The sequence below is a fragment of the Mustela nigripes genome, chromosome 13 (assembly GCF_022355385.1).
Source record: "Mustela nigripes isolate SB6536 chromosome 13, MUSNIG.SB6536, whole genome shotgun sequence".
Lineage (NCBI taxonomy): Eukaryota > Metazoa > Chordata > Mammalia > Carnivora > Mustelidae > Mustela > Mustela nigripes.
The window spans coordinates 37,777,633-37,796,670 of NC_081569.1; the positions used below are offsets into that span (position 1 = coordinate 37,777,633).

The 19,038-nt window shown below is 52.8% G+C and overlaps 1 protein-coding gene across 3 annotated transcripts in view; it reads left to right on the forward strand.

Annotated features, from left to right (window-relative positions):
* The window catches only part of CGNL1 (cingulin like 1), a 162,055-nt gene extending 144,054 nt beyond the window's left edge, over positions 1-18,001 (forward strand). For 2 of the 3 annotated variants that reach the window (XM_059372005.1, XM_059372003.1), the window contains exons 15-19: positions 11,563-11,646; positions 12,303-12,427; positions 13,376-13,484; positions 13,771-13,934; positions 14,918-18,001. In XM_059372005.1, coding sequence (XP_059227988.1) covers positions 11,563-11,646; positions 12,303-12,427; positions 13,376-13,484; positions 13,771-13,934; positions 14,918-15,053 — 618 coding nt within the window. In that variant the 3' untranslated portion in view covers positions 15,054-18,001. The remainder of the gene's footprint in view (positions 1-11,562; positions 11,647-12,302; positions 12,428-13,375; positions 13,485-13,770; positions 13,935-14,917) is intronic. The other variant, XM_059372004.1, reaches the window with a different exon arrangement.
* Positions 18,002-19,038: the final 1,037 nt, after the last annotated feature.

Consider the following 19,038-nt stretch of genomic DNA (forward strand, 5'->3'; position numbering starts at 1 on the left):
GGGGCTTAATCCCAGGACCCTGGGATCATGACCTGAGCTGAAGGCAGAGGCTTAACCCACTGAGCCACCCAGGCACCCCATGTTTCCATTTTTTAATTAAAAAAAAAAAAAAAGAGTTTAGAGCGGCTGAGTTCTGTCCTGGGGATAGGGAGTCCTGTCACTGGAGAGCGGTGGTCCCCTTAACTGGTTGCCTTGCCCAAATGATTTGACATATCACATGGGGAAACATTATGGGACAGGATTCAGCACACCGAGTGGCAGTTTTGAAAAGAACCTGTATTCAGTAACCTCGGCTTTCCATATCCATGATACCACTGGCTATCTGTAGAAACCTCTGAAAGGATGTGTTTTCCATGACAACTTAGTTGTGTGCTGGGCTCTAAAAATGGTACCAGAGAAACCATACATAGACATTCAGAAGACTCGTCACCTCTTGATTTGTTTCGGGGACTTTTTGTTTTGTTTTGTTTTTAAAGATTTTATTTATTTATTTGAGAGAGAGAGACAGAGAGAGCGTGAGAGAGGAGAAGGTCAGAAGGAGAAACAGACTCCCTGTGGAGCTGGGAACCAGATGTGGGACTCAATCCCCGGACTCTGGGTTCATGATGTGAACCTAAGGCAGATGTTTAACCGACTGAGCCACCCAGGCACCCTCAGGTACTTTCTTAATTCAACAAAGCAAACTAAACCTAAAAGCCTTGGGTGATGCTGAGTACAAATGAGGAAGTTTTATCTATTTTATGAAGAATTAAAATTAAAAATCTGAAATACACATGAATTTGGGCAAAATCTTCTATATCCAAAGAAGCTCTTTCCTCTGGTCGTTCTTGGACTTCCCCACATGCCCCACCTTTCCCTCACCTCAGAACAACGAAGAACCGGAAATTCTAAAGCCTGGGGACGATGCCATTCCAAGATGGCAGCCCCTCGTCACAGTTGAAGGGGAATCACTGGCTTCTTTTCCATCAGCCATTGTTTCCCTATTGACAGATTTTTTTTTTAAGGTTTTATTTATTTATTTGAGAGAGAGGCAGGATGAGAGAAAGAGAGCATGAGAGGAGAGAGGTCAGTGGGAGAAGCAGACTCCCTGCTGAGCAGGGAGCCTGACGTGGGACTCGATCCCAGGACTCCAGGATTACGACCTGAGCTGAAGGCAGCCCCATAACGAACTGAGCCACCCAGGCACCCTATTGACAGACTGTTTGCAAACAAGTAAGATAGTCATGCTATCTGGCTTCTGAGAGTGGAGAAATTCCAGGCCAAGGCTCTGCCCTCTCTTCCTACTGAGCGCAGCTTCAAGTTCTGTCTGCATGTTCCAGGGCTGTGCTAGTCCCGTCCTCCTCGAGGGGTGTGCAGCCCAGCAAGCAGGAGCTGCAGAAGCATAGGGAAAGTCTGTCTTGAAAACCTCAAGTCCAGATGGATCATCCAACCTTGACCCTTGAGCCGTTGTACGTTGGTACTAAAGTCTGCATCTGTTAGGTTCTTTCCCTGGTAGAAAAGCTGCTTGATGACAGGTTTCTGCCAGCGTGGCTGAGCCCCCATGGTACCGTGGCGCATTTCAGGATCGGCTAAGCACTCCTGATAACAGAAGCAGCCTTTGATTTGTTTTGCTAATGCTGCCTGTGGCTGAGGGAGGGAAGAAGGGTGGGGAAGTCTGTCATCCTATCAATAACCAGGCAGGCAAAACAGACTTTCCAACGCTCCTGTATGACACCAAAAACAAAACACAGACACACTGGAACAGAAAGGGGTTGCCTTGCTCAGCTCAGCTGATGGCCCAACCTGATAAAAACTGGTCGCTCAGACCGGTTTCTTCCTCCTCTCACCTGAGCTCGTGAGGCATAGAACTGCTCTCCGCGATGTGGCCAGGGTCCTTTGAAGATTCTTTGAGCCCAGAACTTGAAGGAAGGCCAGGGAGGAGGTTAAGGGAACGAGCTTGGTCTCCAGGAAAGAGCATGGGCTCGTGAGTCCCGGGTCTGACTCCTGCGCCAGCCCCATAGGGTCCCAGGGCGGTCCCAGCGTCTCTGAGCACCATCTCTAACGTCTGTGAAAGTGCGTCTCTTCTCCCGATTCCAACGCTGAGCTCCTCTGACGAGGCTGCGTCTAACCGAGGGTCTGAGTCCCTTGAAGTCCCCAGCCTTACCCCGCGTCTGAGGTGCACGCCATAAGGGAGGGTTCCACAGCCTCTAGCCTGTTCGCCCTGTTGGTTCTGTTTTCTCCTTCTATTTCCTTTCTTGTTCCTGCCCTCCCTGAGGTGGGGGGCAGGGGGTAAAGCTTGGTGCCTGTCGGAGTGGAGGAAGGGAGCACTGTGGTCACCTTGTTGTAGGAATTGCTGAAACAGTTACGTTACCCCAAGGTAAGGCGTCGCTTCTGGCCTCGGCTGCCTCTGGATTTGTGAGGAAGGGTAGCGGAGGGAGTTAGCTGAACAAATGCCTGCCTCGCAGGACAGCGTTTAATTCTTACCCAACTCTGAGGTCAGTCTGAGACTTCTTGTTTGCCTCACAAAGTAAAGGTTCCAAGGAAGAGCCCTGGGTACCGACAGTCGGGGCCCTATCTTGGATCCGCTTAGATCAATTTGTAGGGCCCCGGGCCTACGGCCTTCCTGCCAGAATCAGAGAAAGGGGAAACTTCCAAACTTAAGACCCCTGTCTCTTGTCCCTGCCAAGTACCAACCTGTGGTGCTTCCTTAACAGGGACATTCCCTGAAGAACAGGAAATTGTTCCCAGCTGGTATCTCCAGCCTGATTTACAGCGTCAGCCTGGAAGGCTCAGCAGACTGCTTCCAGGCACTGTAGAGGGAATGAATGGGGAGTTAGCCTTTTTGGATCTTGCACTTTCAGTTGAAAAGGGAAAAGGTTATAGGTCTTACCTAAACTCTGCTTTCTTATAAGCTCCCCTTCTGAATTTTACTTTCCCCAAACATATCTCTCTCTCTCTCTCTTTTTTTTTTTTTTCCTCATCTTAGTGGCAGGGCTTAGGTAGAAAATCTGGGGGGAAAATAGTTTTCACAATATGAGCCAACCCCTTTCACAGACTCTTAGATCTGGCACCACCTCTCATCTGGCACCATGAGAAGTCTCCCCAGACTTCTCATGCAGTGCGCAGGAGATCTGAGGCCCAGGGCCCCCCGTGATCCCGCTGGCTCGCACATGTGGTCAGTTGCAGAGCTGGTCGCAAATCTCCTGGCTCCCCAAACAGGCTTCTCTCTACTGGTGCTCGGAAGACCTACCGTGTACACAAATAGCATGGTGGGGAGGCTGCAGAAATGATCAGGTTGGCCCCTGTCCTTGAGTGCTGTGTTTGGAGAGATGGAGGATGCCCCCTCAAATGGATAATTAATAACAAAAAGCAACAGATACGAAGTGCCAAGTGCAGGATTCAGGCAGCTCACAAAGCAAAGTCCATCATAGCAAGGGATGATGGTGGGAGTTCTTAGAGGAAGATGAACCTGGAGTTAGTTTTGATTTGTTTGTTTGTTTTTAAAGATTTTATTTATTTATTTGGCAGGCAGAGAGCCAGGTGGGGGGGGGGGCACCGCTCCCTGCTGAGCAGAGAGCCTGATGCGGGGCTCCATCCTAGGACCCTGAGACCATGACCCAAGCCCAGGGCAAAGGCTTTAACCCACTGAGCCACCCAGGCGCCCCCTGGAGCTAGTTTTGAAGAAAGGGCAAGATTTAGACAAACCAAGGAGTAGGACTGGAATCCTAGACAGAATGGGTAGTGCGAATTAGGCTTGGGAAGTAGGGTATTTACAGTGTTTGGGGGACAATGAAGGGACTCCTGTAACTTGATCGGGTTCCTGGTTTCCATAAGGGAATAACAGGGGGTAAGTTTGGAGAGGCAGGTAGAGGGTATTGAATGGACCCTATCCTGAAAACAGTGGGGAGCCATCGAAGACTGTGGAGCAGACAGTGACGCATACACAAAAGCATACATTTGATTAATGTGGTGGGTTTGTGAGTAAGAACAGCAGAAAGGGAGACCGAGAGGAAGCTCAACTGAATTGTTCCCTGGGACAGAGAATAGAAAAGGCAGTTATGAGATCAAACATCCTACCCGTTGTCTGTTTTTCCCCCTTCTTGTGCATACATTTGACACTCAGTAAATGCTGGGCACATTTATTTGTGAGTTCCGGCTGTTCTTTTCCATACATGCTCAGGATGTAATTTTTTAGACTGATGGATTTAGGAAATCCTAATGGGAATTTTTTCCGCCAAACTTTTTAAATGTTTGAATTTTGTTTCTAAATCTGGCTAACAGGGAGAAGGCACGGATTTAGACTTGATAAAATCGTGTCTTACTCTGTAAAACAGAGGTGAAGCGTATTTGTTTTCTCACCCAAATGTGGTTTCAAACCTGATTCAGGAGGTTTCTGACTTGTAAGTTGAAGGAAAATGGATTTAAATACTGGGTATTTCTCCGGCTTTGGTCTGTTTAAATCCAAAAAAAATCCTTTTTTTTTTCCCTCCTTCCTCCAAAACCATGTCTCCATTTACAATTGCTGTCTTTACTGAGGATTTGCTAAGTGCCGGGCCCCATGTACCCTGCAGTGCATGCTTTTGTGTCTTTGTTTTCGGCTGTGAGTAAGTGACCACCTAGGCTTGTGAAGCTTGGAGGTCGAGCCAGGATTTGACTCCAGAGCCTACTCCCTCCCACCTGTTCCCACCATTCCAGCATCAGACTTAAGACTAGTAAAGACCTCTCCAAATGCATTTGGGGCCTCTATTCCCAAGTTAAATATAAGGCGACGGTGTCTCTTTTTTTTTTTTTTTTTTAAAGATTTTATTTATTTATTTGACAGAGATCACAAGTAGGCAGAAAGGCAGCCCGAGAGAGAGGAGGAAGCAGGCTCTCTGCTGAGCAGAGAGCCCAATGCGGGGTTCTATCCCAGGACCCCCTGGGATCATGACCCGAGCCGAAGGCAGAGGCTTTAACCCACTGAGCCACCCAGGCGCCCCCATGGTGTCTCTTAATATGGATGAAGATTAATGATCTTCTCTTGACTGTTCAGTGAGTCCAGGATTTACACAGTGAAAGAGAGGCCCAGCATTGGTGTTTTCGAAATGTGTCCTACAGGCTGCTGTTCTAGTTACTGGGCACTGCCGTGCTGTTGCTGGTGGCTGAGTACAGACAGTTAACAGTAGAACTGGGCCTCCGTGGAGAGGTGCTTCCCTGGCCGTGGAAGCTGAGATGACCCAGTCCAGTGGAAAGAGGGTTCTTCTAATGTAGGCAGCTGGCAGACAGGAGGAAAAATACCAACTCCAGAGCTCTGGGTGGCTTTACAGTCTTCCCAGGGGCTGAGTAAGGCTTCCTTGTGGCATTGGCAACAGAGGGAATCCCAGTGGATCAAGTTGCGGCCCTCATTCATTTTTGGAACTGCACTCTGGTGGTCAGCTCACCCCTGCTCCTTGTTCTGCACCAGGATCAGGCTTCTCGTGGGATAGGGTACCGGGAAGTCAGGCTCTTTGAGCAGCCAGTGACTAGAAGATCAAAATGGGGCTGCTTTCCTTTGAATTGAAATGATCCTGGTCTCAGAACTGGCTCTGATTGTACGGGCAGCCTAAAACCCCTTGTGTATAGTTGGTTAATAATGATTTTCCTCTCTTAGGATGGAGGATCTTCCTGGTGTTTTTAACACCAGCCAGGAGTATAGGGTCCCAGACCTTCTACGTACAGCCCAATGGTAAACACAGGTGATGGGTGAGATGTTGTTATTAGCGATCATAAATATCTCTGGTTTCTCATTAACCTGGAAGGCAGCTGCTTCTAATCCTGAGAGCTGGCTCAGGTCGTGGCTGCCTGACATAAAGCCCGCCGGAATCTGATACTGTTATTTCCGATCAAAATGCTCGGGGTTTAGCATTCCTTCAGTCCAGCTGTGATAAACTGTTGCCTTCAGCTCCTGTTCTGTTTTTAATTTGACTAGAAAGTTTTTGTTCGGTCTATTTAGTATCGTTGAAGGGTAAACAGCGTGGAAAGCATAAGCTAATATAAAGAAATGTTTTCCCAGCCTCGGATTTACTTCTCTGGTCGCTAGGAGGAAGCTGGCCAAGCCGGAGGCTCTTCTCTCTCCCCTCTCCCCTCCCCTCCCCTCTTCTCGTGTCTTCTCTTCCCTTCTCATCCCTTCTCACCACTGTGAGATCAGGGTAAGGAGGATCTGGTTCGGAATTTTCTCAAGTCATCGGGCCGGTCCTAGGGATCGCTGTATAGAGCAGAGCTAAAACATTTCTGGTTTACGGTGAAACCCAGCCTTGGGAATATTGTCCGTCACTCCAGACGGTATTCCTTGTATAAGGCTCCATGTAGTGGATTTATTTGAGAGTTTTCTGTCAGACTGTCCTTATTGAAGAAGTGAAAGAAGCCTCTCCTGCTTGCTAAAATGCCTGGTTTGCAAAAGAGTCAGGAAAAATGGACGGCCTAGTCCCAGCAACTGTGAAGTTTTATGGTTGCGCACTTGTTCCTTCCTGTAGTTCACTCTGATTTATTTTGTACGTCCATCTTAATAGCCATCTTTTGAGGGGATATAGGGCAGTATTAATAATGACTTTTGTTTTATTTTGTTTTGGGGGGGTCTTGGGAGGCACCACCATTTGCCTAGGACTCTCCAGGGAGGTTTTTTGTTGTTGTTGTTGTTTTTTAAGATTTCATTTATTTGCTAGAGAGAGAGAGCGCACAAGCAGAGGGAGAGCCAGGCAGAGGGAGAAGCAGGCTCCCTACTGAGCAAGGATCCCGATGCAGGACTCGATCCCAACATCATGACCTGAGCCAAAGGCAGATGCTTAACCCCCTGAGCCACCCAGGTGTCCCTCTAGGGAGGTCTTGAACCTGAGGAGACCTCTGGGATGCTGCCCCCTGAGTCTTCCTCTGCACTGGGAGGCCTATTTCGTGGCAGGACCCAGATTTTCCACTCAGTGGCACGGAGGGAGGGAGACTTCGGCTGCTGCTTTGAGTCACAGGGATTTCCCTGAACCCCTCCCAGTCTGGGCCCAGTGCCGCGTGGCCCCTTGGTGGTCCTTGAGTCCCTCCCTGGAGCTTGTCTGCCTCGCTCCACTGTGGAAGTCCCTGCCAGAATGGTCTCTCCTTCACTGAGAGACCTGGGTCTTCCATGTTTGCTGGGAGACAGAAAAGGGGTGAATGATTTTCGGCCAGAAAGCCTGGGTTAGAATCCCAGAGCTGCTTCCAACATTCCTGAACCTCCCACCTGGGAAAGGGGTGATAACATCTGCCTCGGAGAGCGGCAGGAGGACTGACGGGCCCAGACATGCGGAGGACGCTGGCGTCACCCCGGGCATGTCACCAGGGGCTTTGATTCTTGATGTTTCCCTCCGTGGTCCTCGGGCCTGGAGCACAGCTGCAGAAACCAGGACCCGACCGCCTAAAAGCAGATGCCGTGGACAGACAGCTACAACCACACCCTCGTCTCCGCTCTGCCGCCCTTCTATGTCTTTTGGTATTTTTCAGCCTAATGCCTCACAGCGACTAAATTTCTAAATTTCCTTCTCTCTCCACAAGCCCATAGTTCTTCCTTATTCCCCACTTTTGGGAAAATGATGTCCCTTTCCTTCTCTTCCTTCTCTCCCTCCCTCCCATGCGTCTGAGCTACGGGAGCTGCCCCCGTGAAGTCCTACGCTGTGCTCTCTCTCTCAGAGGCTCAGAGAAAGTTCTGTCCCCTGCCCACCCCCCACCATGCTGCCCCCAGCACTGGGCCTGTGTCCTGATCCTCCCCATACACAGTCTCCTTGGTCCGCTCCATTCTTGTTACTGCCCAGTGTCTGTAACTTGCCCCTTCTCCCTGATTCTCGCCCTTGCCAGTTAATAGGTGCCGGGCCCCACTATTGCAGTCCTCTTAGGGGCGCTCATGTCCCCAGCCCTCCAGTTGTGGCTGTCATCTCCTCACCACTGGAGATCGAGGAGAGGTGCTTACCTATCTCTTCACACCCAGCACCATCCCGGGTTCTGTACTCGGGTTCCCCTCTTTGCCGAGCCCTCCCGAGCTGACTTCTTGTCTGGCTCAGGAGCTTTCCCCCAGGCTTCCTTCTGCCTGACCTTCCTCAGTCCTCACCCATCTTGGTTTGTGGGACAGGGCAGTGTCCTGGTTTCATCCCAGTCTCTCCTAATGGGTGATGGGTGAGGGGAGGGGTTGCTCCCCAGGGCACAGCTCTGGGGTTTCCTCATTCTTCATACAGTTCTCCTTGGGGAGCTCATCAGGCCCATGGCTTCAGCTGGTACCGCCTCGTGTCCTCACCTGTCTGCAGCCTCTCCTGGACTCTAGGGGTACAGGACCTGCCTCCGCCAGGGGGGTGGGGGGTGAGGACTAAGTGAACAGCACTGTAAAAATGCTCAAGACTTCCCTCAGTAAGTACAATCCAAGCTCGCTCTGGTCCCCATGTAATAACAGCCCCCGTGGGACTGCTCCCTGTCCCCTCGCTCTTAACCTGCGTATCCCTTGCCCCTCCATGTCTAGTCCAGTCCTTTTGGTTCTTCCAGCATCCCGTCCTCTTGCTTACCATCGCTCTGACTCACCAGTAGCCCTGGTCTGGGAAGCTGTGTTCCCTCTCTTGCCCCTTTCTCTAGCCTGGCCTCTTAGGTGGGTCACAACTGAGGGGTCCTTTCCCTGGCCCTCTATGCCTGTGCTGTGATCACTGCCATGCCCCCACATGTATGGGTCTTATTCTTTTGTCCCCCATGAGGCTACAGTGAGGGCAGGTCCTGTGTTGGTCTTTGTCAGTGTCCTAGGACTGATAACATCATTGGAGCAAAGGAATGAACCCATCCTGTCACCCATCCCGTCATTCCAAGACCAGTTCTGCCCCAACACGCACCGACATGCACGTCCTTTCCTGGGACACTCCTCGGTGTCTGGAGAGATGGGGTGGCTACTCCGGCGGGGGGATAGGGGCAGGGGCCTCTGGCTTCTGCAAGGGGAGAACCATAGAGCACCCACCAAAATGTGCTTTCACGGTGTGGCCGGCCACCTCAAAGGGCCTTTACAGGCCAATTCATTCAGGTGCCTTGTGTTAGAAATGAATATGCTTACTGGACGTGAGGTGGCTAAGGTCACACACAGGTGAACTCAGAGCCAGAGGAGAAGCCGGGCCTCTGCTGCTCGGCTGGGTAATGACTTCCCATTACAGTGACAGTTTAACCGTGTTCCCGGTGAAGGCCTGGCCTCCGCCCTTGGGGCGTGAACCGAGCCCTTTCCCCCCACAGGAGGCACATGGCAGTCCCGTGGCCCAGGACCACTGACGTCCTCCATGCTCCTGTGGGGTGTGTCAGCCAGTTTGGAGGCCGGACTCGGAGTGGGGTTGTGAGCCTGCATTCGTTAGCTGTGGACTTTGTGCTCATGTGGCAGTTATTGGAATATTCCAGCACCTTTGTAATAGCTGCTTCTCAGGGGCTCTGGGGCCAGACAGGGTGGGAGCTGGGCCTTGGATGGAATTCTCCGTGCTCTGCCGGTTGACCCTTAGCATTGCTGGCATTTTTACCCTGTTGCTTACGTATAAGGGTGCCCTAAGGAGATTGCCTTCTTCCCAGGTCTTGGTTTTTTTGTGACCACTTTATTTAAACCCTTGATCTGTTTGAAGCCTTTTCACCAAGCTGGTCCAGAGAGCAGGGCAGGCAAAGTAGTGGGCTGTGAGTAGGCTTGGTGTGGGTTCTAGTCCTGCTTTCTCTGGTCACGTGTATCACTGCCCCTGGCATCAGTGTCCCTGCTATAGAATTCTGAATCCCCCTGACTTAGAAGCCTGACAGTCAGAAATGCAAAAATGCTCAGGTTTTTTTTTATGTTGGCCACACGGGGACTCCATTACCTGTGGGCAGAGGCCCAGCCTCCTCTAGGTCCAGACCCCACCCATCACCAGCTTTGTTCCTCAGCCCTCCCTGTAACCCACTCTGGGCCACGCACACCATGCTGCCTTTCATTCCGTGCATGCACCATGGCAGGGATAGTGGGAGATGGGAGCAGATGCAAGCATGGCCCAGCATGGCTGTGTTCCCTCTTATTCTCTTATTAGCCACCACCACCCCCGCCTCCCAGCTCCTGCCCAGGCAGAAGGCAGGGGAGGACTGGGCTTTTCCTTTACTCAAGGGCTTGTACAGGTGGTGAAAATGCAAGTGGAGGCCAGGCTAGTGAGACCATCACAGGTGCACTGTAGGCATCCAAAGACTGTCATGGGTGCACCTCTTACCCAGGTTGAACCCCCATCTTATGAAGGAAGGGGTGGTTTTATTTTGCTGCTTCACCCCATTCAGTTCTCCCGGCTTCTTCAGGCTGCCCTCTGCTGGACAGTCCTGGGAACAGGGTCTGGGGCTCCAGTCACTGCTGCCCAGAAAGCCCTGGGGATTGGGAAACAGAGGCAGGCCGCGGGATTTCTCTCTGGGGACTGCTCCCCTAGGCCCATGTCCTGTTAACATAGATGAAATCCTTTGTAACGCTCAGCCCTTGCCAGGTCACCTGCAGCTGCCCGGTGTTCCTCTGGACTATTGTTTCCAGCCCACAAAGGGAGCAGTCTAGCAGCATCTGAGATATGCTAAGGGTAGAAGAATTTCCTGAAGTTTGAATGTGTCTTGCAGCAGTCAGGAGCTCAGAGGAGTGCTAGCTCCCCCTCTTCCTAGCTGCGTACATCTTGGGCAAGTTGGATTGCTGACTCATCCCCGGACGAATGATGTCTGAATGCTCAATTTTAGCACCGGACATCCTACCCTGAGAACATCGTCCGAGCCGGGCGAGCTGGCCAGGGTGGTTGGGCACCATGCAAGCTGATGAGCTTCTCTGAGCCCCAGTGCCATCTGCAGAGGGAGGATTACCTACTTCCCGGTGTTGCTGTGGGGACTGTGGGGACAATGATGGTACTTGTGGAGTGCGAGGCCGGTGAACCCACTTTTCTGGAGCTGTCTTCGCACAGTGCCACGAATGGGGTGGCCTAGAACAGAAATGTACTGTCTCACAGCTCTAGAGCCCCAGAGTCTGAAATCAAAGTGTCAGCAGAGCCGTGCTCCCCTTGGACCTGTAGGAGAATTCTCTCATGCTTCTTCCGTGCTTCTGGAAGCTTTCTGGCTCTTCGGCAGTCCCTGACGATAGATGGCTCCCTTTGGTCCTCCGTCCTCACGTGGCATTCTCTCCGTGTCCCTCTTCAAGGGGCTAACTTTGCTGGGTGCATGTCTGTCCCTCAGTCCAAATTTCCCCTTTTTATAAGGTCCCTGGTCATACTGGATTAAGGCCTACCCTAATGACCTCACTTGAGCTCAGTTTTCCAAATAAGGGACCTATTTCCAAATAAGGTCATATCTTAGGGACTAGGAGGTAGACTTCAGTATACGTTTCTTTGGAGGGGGGAACACCATTCAGCCCCTAACAGCAGGTTTTGTTACGACCATTACCGTTGTTTGTGTCTTGTCTTTGCAATCATCATGAAACCAAGAGTTTCTAAGCAACAGCTCCTGCCCCAAGAGGAGATGGCATGATGAAGAGAAGCTAGCTTGGTGGTTGGAATTCAGTCCCCTGGATACAAAGACAGCAGAGACAGCCCCTCTAACTGCGGGGCTTTGTTCTCCTTGGGGCAGGTAGAGCAGATGAGGGCCGAGCTCCTGCAGGAGAGAGCCATCAAGCAGGACTTGGAGTGTGACAAGATTTCCCTGGAGAGGCAGGTAAGGCTGGTCTTGGATTAGACCCCCCTCCCTCGGTGGGGTCTCCTTTGCATGGCTGGGGCCTAACTCACCTGAGAGGTGGAGGTGTTCTGAAGACCTTTTCCAGAGAGGTATTCCCAGTAATATTAAATCCGCTTGGAGACTGAGCAGCTAGTGGGGGAGGACTTGCAGGTGGCGTCTCCTAGATCCTAAGAACCCAGATTTGACATAAAGGGAGTGAAAAAGAGCCATGAGTTGCCAAAAGAGCTTCCTGGAATCGTTTCTTTTACATGCTATTCATATAAATTCTTTACCAAGATCATATATGATATTGGCGCAGGAGCTGGTTTCTCCTGCCATCCCCACCTCCCACATACGTTTATACAAAAACAAGGCCACGCCTGTTGGCCTGTCATCCAGGAGCCCTATAGCAGCCAAAGATTTCACTTGGGCTCACAAGGGAATGTGGTAGAATCTCTTTTAGCCTGCCAGGAGCCTACGCAAGGCCTTTCCCTGGAGACGTGCCTGGCTTCCCTGGGGTGCCCCAGGGCCAGGCTTCCTGGGTGGGGGCCGCGGTCCTTGCAGTGGCTGACTGTGGGCGCGCCCCAGGCTGCACTACCCTGCATGGAGAGTGTGGGAGACGCATGAGCCCTCACAGCACCCCTGTCTGATTCCAGAACAAGGACTTAAAGAGCCGGATTCTCCACCTGGAAGGTTCCTACCGGTCCAACAAAGAGGGGCTGGTGGTGCAGATGGAGGCCAGGATCGCTGAGCTGGAGGACCGTCTGGAGAGCGAGGAGAGGTGAGACTGGCTGGCCGAGGTGCAGAGGCCTGGTGGGCAGTGGTGGTCTCACTGCACAGTGCGTTCCCATTTGTGTCTCTTCCTGTCCTCACGAGCCTTCCTCTGAGGAAGGTAGAGTAAGACAATAGACGAGACAAGCAAACCCAACCCAGTAAGCACTGGGAAGGTAGGTGGCTGAGTATTGGCCAGCTGACTACAGCGCAGGCCTCCCATGCCTGAGCCCCCAGCTTCCACTCTGTGCTGGCTGTTTCTCTCCACCCATCAGCACACCAGGCTGCCTCATCGGCTACTGAGTTGGAGCTGGAGTAGAGGCAGGGGTCAACTTTGCCCCTAGGGCCAGAGCAGGGGCAGAGGCCCAGGGCTGGCTCAGAAATGGGCAGGACCCCCATATTGGGTGGAAGGCATTTGGGATCAGAGGGCTGCCCTCCTTTCCAGCAGATTCTCTGCAACCTAGCTCCAAGATCATAGCCTGAGGGCTGGCACCGGCTTGAGCCTGGCTGGCCTCCGTTCTTACTCCTGGCCCCTCAGCTTCCTGGAAGGGGTGAGGTGTGTGTGCACAGAGCATTGCACGTTATGTTTTTAATAGGACTTGGGGCTAGGCTGGAGCAGCCTGGAGCAGACCCAAATTGCTCATGCTCCAGCAGTTGGGGACCCCCCACCTTACAAAGTAAAGCTTGGGACTGGAAGAGCTCAGGGCAGTCCCCATCCCAGCTCTGCCTGTCGCTGGATCTGCAGCCTCGGGTCAGGCGTTCCCCTTTGTGGAGCCTGCATTCCCTCACCAGTCCAGGGAGCAGCCCTTTCCTCCCAGACTGACTATCATGTGTCTCCAGCCCTAAGCCATGAGTTGACCAGGCCACTTGGCTGGAGCTTCCTTTCCTTCAGTCTGGCCGGAGCCTCCTGGGGGGCTGGATGAGAGGGTCCTTGGTTGTGTTCCCCCTGCCCTTCCAGGGACCGGGCCAGTCTCCAGCTCAGCAACCGCCGGCTAGAGCGGAAGGTGAAGGAGCTGGTGTTGCAGGTGGATGATGAGCACTTGTCGCTGACCGACCAGAAGGACCAGGTGAGGCACCTCACGGTCAGATGAGACTTCCTGCCCCAGGCAGGCGGGCGGTAGAGCTGTGGAGGCCGGTCCTGTCCTCCCCTCTCCCCAGGCACGTCGTGGAACAAGGGGGCCTTTCCAGCCTACTTTAGCAGGCTGGGGATTCAGCAAACTGAGCCCCGGAGCCAAGGCGGTTGCTCTCTTGCTGTCCCGCGGTCGCCTGGGGAGACGCGGCTGGACTGCGGCCCCTCTGTGCCGGGCTCTCCCTGCCCCCGCCGCACTCAGCCCGCTGGCTCTCTCCGTGCAGCTGAGCCTGCGCCTGAAAGCCATGAAGCGACAAGTGGAGGAGGCGGAGGAGGAGATCGACAGGCTGGAAAGTTCTAAGAAGAAGTTGCAGAGGGAGCTGGAGGAGCAGATGGACGTGAACGAGCAGCTGCAGGGGCAGCTCCACGCCATGAAGAAGGACCTGAGGTGGGTGAGAGCGGCGGCCCTGCGGTCCCCCGACACCGAGGCGAGTGTGGTGCTGTCCAGGTGTGCTCACGGCTGCCGTGGGACGCCGGCTGCGGCCCCCTCGCCTGTGTCATCCCCATCCCAGTCCCCTGCTGTCAGCCAGGCAGGTTTCATCCCGCTTATCCATAAGGGGAAACTGGGGCTCAGAGCAGGAGGCCTAGCCCCCAGCACCCTGGTCCCCTAGACCAGCCCTTAGGAGTCCTGCTTTTAGGGAGAAACAAGATACAGCTTGGCTTCCTATCCTTGTGAGGGCTAGATGGTCGCAGCAAAGACAGAACTGCCTCTGATACTCCCCTGCCGTGATCGGAAGGGGTGTGGGGTGGGGGTCCCTTTACCCACCCCAGGGTCACTGGGGTACTGGGTGAGTTTCAGTTCACGCTCCTGCAAAGAGCTGAGCCTTTCTCAGAGGCTGGCTATGGTTCTCTTGGAAATGGGCAGAACACCCCAGCCCGTTGAGAATCCAAAAATGGGGCCTGTCCATCAAGACCGTGGCCCCAGGACTGGCTTTAGGGTGCACCATTTAAGGGGGCACCCAAAATTACAGTAATCAAGGTAGATAATTAATGCACTACTGTAAAACGTGAATGCAAACAACCCACGGTAAACCAGCTATCAACGTTTTTAATTAAGACAGGATCAGTAACAGCACCCCAATGAGACATACCGTAGCTTGAGGTGAAAGGAAAAACCAGGACTGCTGAACTTGTCCCAACCCTGTCCAGCCCTCCCCGGCAACACCAGCCGCCCGTGGGCTGTTTGCTCCCTGTCGCTGGAGGAATGCTTGGGAGCAGACTGGTTCCCGTGCTTCTGTGCCATCCCAGCGGGGGCGGGGGGGGGGCAGGGGGGGGCAGGGGGAGGGACAGGAGCCCCAGACCCTTCCTTCCTCCCCTGACCAGAGATAAGCTGCAGCCCAGGGCCGAGACATGCGCCTCCTGTTGTTTCAGCAGACTTAAGAAGCTGCCGAGCAAGGTGCTGGACGACACGGACGATGATGACCTCAGTACGGACGGGGGGAGCCTCCATGAGGTGCCGCTGAGCTACACCTTCCCCAAGGACAGCACTGCCATCAGCCAGATCTGAGGCTCCTCCCGGGGCTGCGGCGGCCGCCAGTCATGCCTTGCGGGGCCCAGCAGCCAGCCGCCCGCAGCAGGGAGCAGGAGAGGCAGCGTCTCCGCAGGGCGGACCCCGGAGACCCCCACGCCTCCTCCTCACAGAACAGGCTGACTCCTCCACTTTGCATCCCTCCTGGGGTCTCTGAGTGGTGACACACCTCTCCTCGGCCGGACAGCTAGCAGTTTAAATGCTGATGCACAAGGCATAGGAGCCACCACTCACTGTGGGGTTTGGAGGCTCTAATTCGGCGGGAGGGAGCTCAGGTTCTGCATAGCTGTCTGCCTTACCGTTTGTAGTGGTGCTCCTGCCCCCTCCTCCCTCCCCGGCTGAGGGAAAGGGCCCCAAATGCTAATTGTTATCAAATAGCCATTGTACGGGGAGGAGATGATGTATAGACTGTACATATTTGAATACAGATTCTCTTGGGCTGCTGCTGTTTCCACTGTGGAATGTTCCAGAAGCTTCGTGGGGCGGCTTGTTTGTAAACTCCACACATCTGTCTTACTATTTTTTAAAACATGGAGCTACTAGATTTTAAGTATTAAGATGCAGAGATGAGAGAGGGTAGAACACCAAGACTACTTTTGACATCAGAGTTGGAGAAAAGGGATTGTCATAGTGATAAGGGACAATTCATCCGGAGAAGAGAAATTCAAGTGGTGTTGGTGAACAACTTACAGAAGGAGAGAAAGTCAGAAGTCACTGGTCTCTGTGGCCTGCTTACTAATTTTATCTAGAATGACGTTACAATTTCTGAACCATGCTGAGACCAATTCCCAGTCACCAACTGCAATTTCTTTGCAATTTCTTTGCCACAGAGACTGGTAAGTCAGGTTTTTGACAGATGATGTGGTTTCCAGAGGGTTGGGGTCCTTCGGTCATTTCTTATTGGTCCTTTCCTCTCCACCACGTCGGGCCTCCCGTGGCTGCTGGGTGGGGAGTGGGAAGGTGTGAGGAAGAGGCAGGTGGCCTCCAGGAAGGTCATGGGAGAGGGAGGAGAGGAGATAAGCAGGCGTGTGCGGCTGTGGGGAAGCAGGGAGAGAGGGAAGTTTGTGAAAGCTGGGGGATGTGTAGGCAAGGGGCGGACTGAGCCAGATCTTGAGTTTATGTCAGGAAAGCGAGGGGGATAAAGCTGGACAGGAGGTGTGTCTGTGCAGACTGGAAGGCTCCCCCTGACTTCCTGGGACAGAGGGACGTGGGCCAGCACCAGGCACAAAGTAACCGGGATTCGGTGAGTTCTGGGGCGAGGCCACATTGCTGGGGCAGCATCACAGGGAGGGAGGAATTGGAAACTTGCAGTCTTGCCTGGCCTTCCTGGTGTCAGTGCCCACTGTGACCGGTCCCAGGGATGCCCAGAGACCAAGTCCAGGCACAGGCAGGCCCCCACAGGTCAGGGCCTGGGTAGAGTGGACAGTTCAGTAGGGCCATGGCCCGAGCGAGAACCACATAGGACGTACATGTATACAGGGGCAGAGAGGATTGTGTTCAGTTGGGTCAGCAGTGTCCCCAGGTGTCCTAAGAGATGGCAAGCCCATGGACCAGAGAACTCCATGCAGTTACCAGAGGAGCAGGGAGCCCTACCTACCCCAGGTCACAGAGCCCACTGAATAGGATTCAGAGTGATCAGAGTGATCGCCTGCTTTAAGGGCTGGTGTCACCACCCCCTTCCCCAACAGGCGGGGCTCCTGGAGCCTGGACAGCCAAGCCCTCCTCCTCCTCTGCTGGCTCGGAGTGAACCTTGCCTCTGCTTACTCATTTGAGGCGTGGAGAGATTTGTCCCTTTCACCATTCATTCATAGAGCCAGTAATTATTGGGCATCCACCATGTGTCAGTCACAGTCCTTGGCACCGGGAACACAGCCGTGATACAACAGACCCAGATCCCCTCCTGGAGTGCAGGACCATAATCATACAAAGGGGCACAGAGGCCGAGCCCCTCCATACCCAGCCCTGGAGCCCCTCTGTCCTCTTGGGGACACAACAGGCCTGACTCACTGGAATTCCCAGGGAGTTCTCCAAAACTCAATATATTCCTGATTTCCCTGCTGCTTCCACTGTTATGAGCTGTTTGCTAAGGGGTCTGCCTAAAAATGCCTCAGCCCACTCGTAACTACAGGTGGGAGCAGAGAAGGTCAGAGGTGAAAGAACTTTAGGGGGCAAGTGTCTATCTCGGGTTTGTGAGAAAGTCACCGTTTCTGGCCAGTTTTCGTGGTTACCGGGAGGTTGGCTGCAAGAAGCAAAGGTATGTGTGGAAAGAGAACAGAGATCCCTATGAAAAAGTCTTGCATCCTCATGTCAAAGATGAGCCGTTGTAAATGTTAACCTGGGCGACACTCTACATGGGCATGGTGCTGGCGGTGAGGTGTGCAGTGTAGCGGGGTGGGAAGAGCAGCCAGCTGGGCCTTGGGATATTTTCAAGTCCTCACGCTCCTTGCCCCGATGACCTTGACAGGGGTGACCTTGATGGGGCCTGTGCTCTCAGTGCCCAGGATCGTCTAGGATAAATGAGAACTGTGGTGCAAGGTCCTTTCCAACTCTGACATGCTCTTATTCTTTGATTTTATTATATACTCCTTCCTCCCTCTCCCGTTTATTGCTTTAAGAACTAACCCTACTCCATATTTTCTTTAGCTAGCTTAAAAAAAAGAGAAAATATTTTATTTAATAAACCAATATGTGGCCAAATGCAATGCCGAGGAGACAATCATCATATATCTTTTTAATTTTTTTTTTCCCCCTGATTCGGAGCATTCTTTGACAAAGGCAAGAAGCTTACTCTTTTGCACTTGGGCTTTGGGGATGTTTGACTGATTTGGGTTGTCATGGGGAAGAGATGGTTGTGGGCAGCTACCTCCATGTACGTGAACTGGATGAAGCGAGATTGCCTTTCAATAAATGCTGTCACCCGACGGGAATCTTGACTCTACCATTATTTTGACTCCCTTGTTTTCTCCAGAGCCCGGCTCCGGGTGCACCCAGAAACAGCCAAGGTGAATGGCTGGAGGCTGCTTGAGGAAGAGGAACGTGGTGGCATTTCATGCCCAGAACCAGTTTCCGAAATTAGAAGGGCGGGCGCGGATCCGTGGTAAACACTGGGAGAATTAACATACCTGCAGATGCTGGTGTTCTGAGAAACCCGACCTGCCCATTTGCAGAAAAAGGCAACATGGGGAGTGTGTTTGTAACTGAGGAGAAACAAAATACACCCTGTTTATTCCTTGTTCCTAAACTCAAACGGGTCCTCCTGCCATCAGAGTTTATACTTGATCTCTCTTGATTGATAGCAGGCTGACAACAGGTACCGGGGTCCCCAGTTTACAGAAAGGGGTTCCTTCTCCATGAATGGGACCTACAGGGCTGGTTCTTTGTCCTCAGATAGATTCTCTGCCCTGCGGCCTGGAGGCCGATTCCTGCAGGCCCCGGGCTCCCTCCTTGACCTATGGCTGCTCTGTTGGGGGTCAGCCAGGACGAGCACATAGGGGTTGGATATTTCTTTGTTATCAAAGAAAGATTTTGTGCTTTGTGCAACATTTTTGGCTATGGCTCCTACAGGGTGGGGGGGTGGGGGTTCCATCATGACTCCAGCTCCCACAGGACTTGGGTGACCTTATCTCCTCCTTGTGCTTCTGGTCCTACGTTGGTCCTGGCTTCCTGCTGCTGTTCCTCTGAGCCCCTCAGGAGCCCTGGTGTGTTCCCACAACTGCCTGCTCTCTAGTGCAGCTTTTCACTGAACTCTTCGGGCCCCTGCAAGGGGGTGCTGCTTCCTGCCCAGAGCTCTACCCACTGCCCCCTCGACGCCCCCAGCGATGTAAACATGCCACCCATCCCACCCACCCAGCCCTTGGCCCCTCTTATTCTGATCAGAGGGAGCGTCTCAGATATAAATGAGATTTTCTAATTTTAATAAGTCCTCAAAGATTTTGTATAGATGTATAGATGTTTGCTTTTTTCT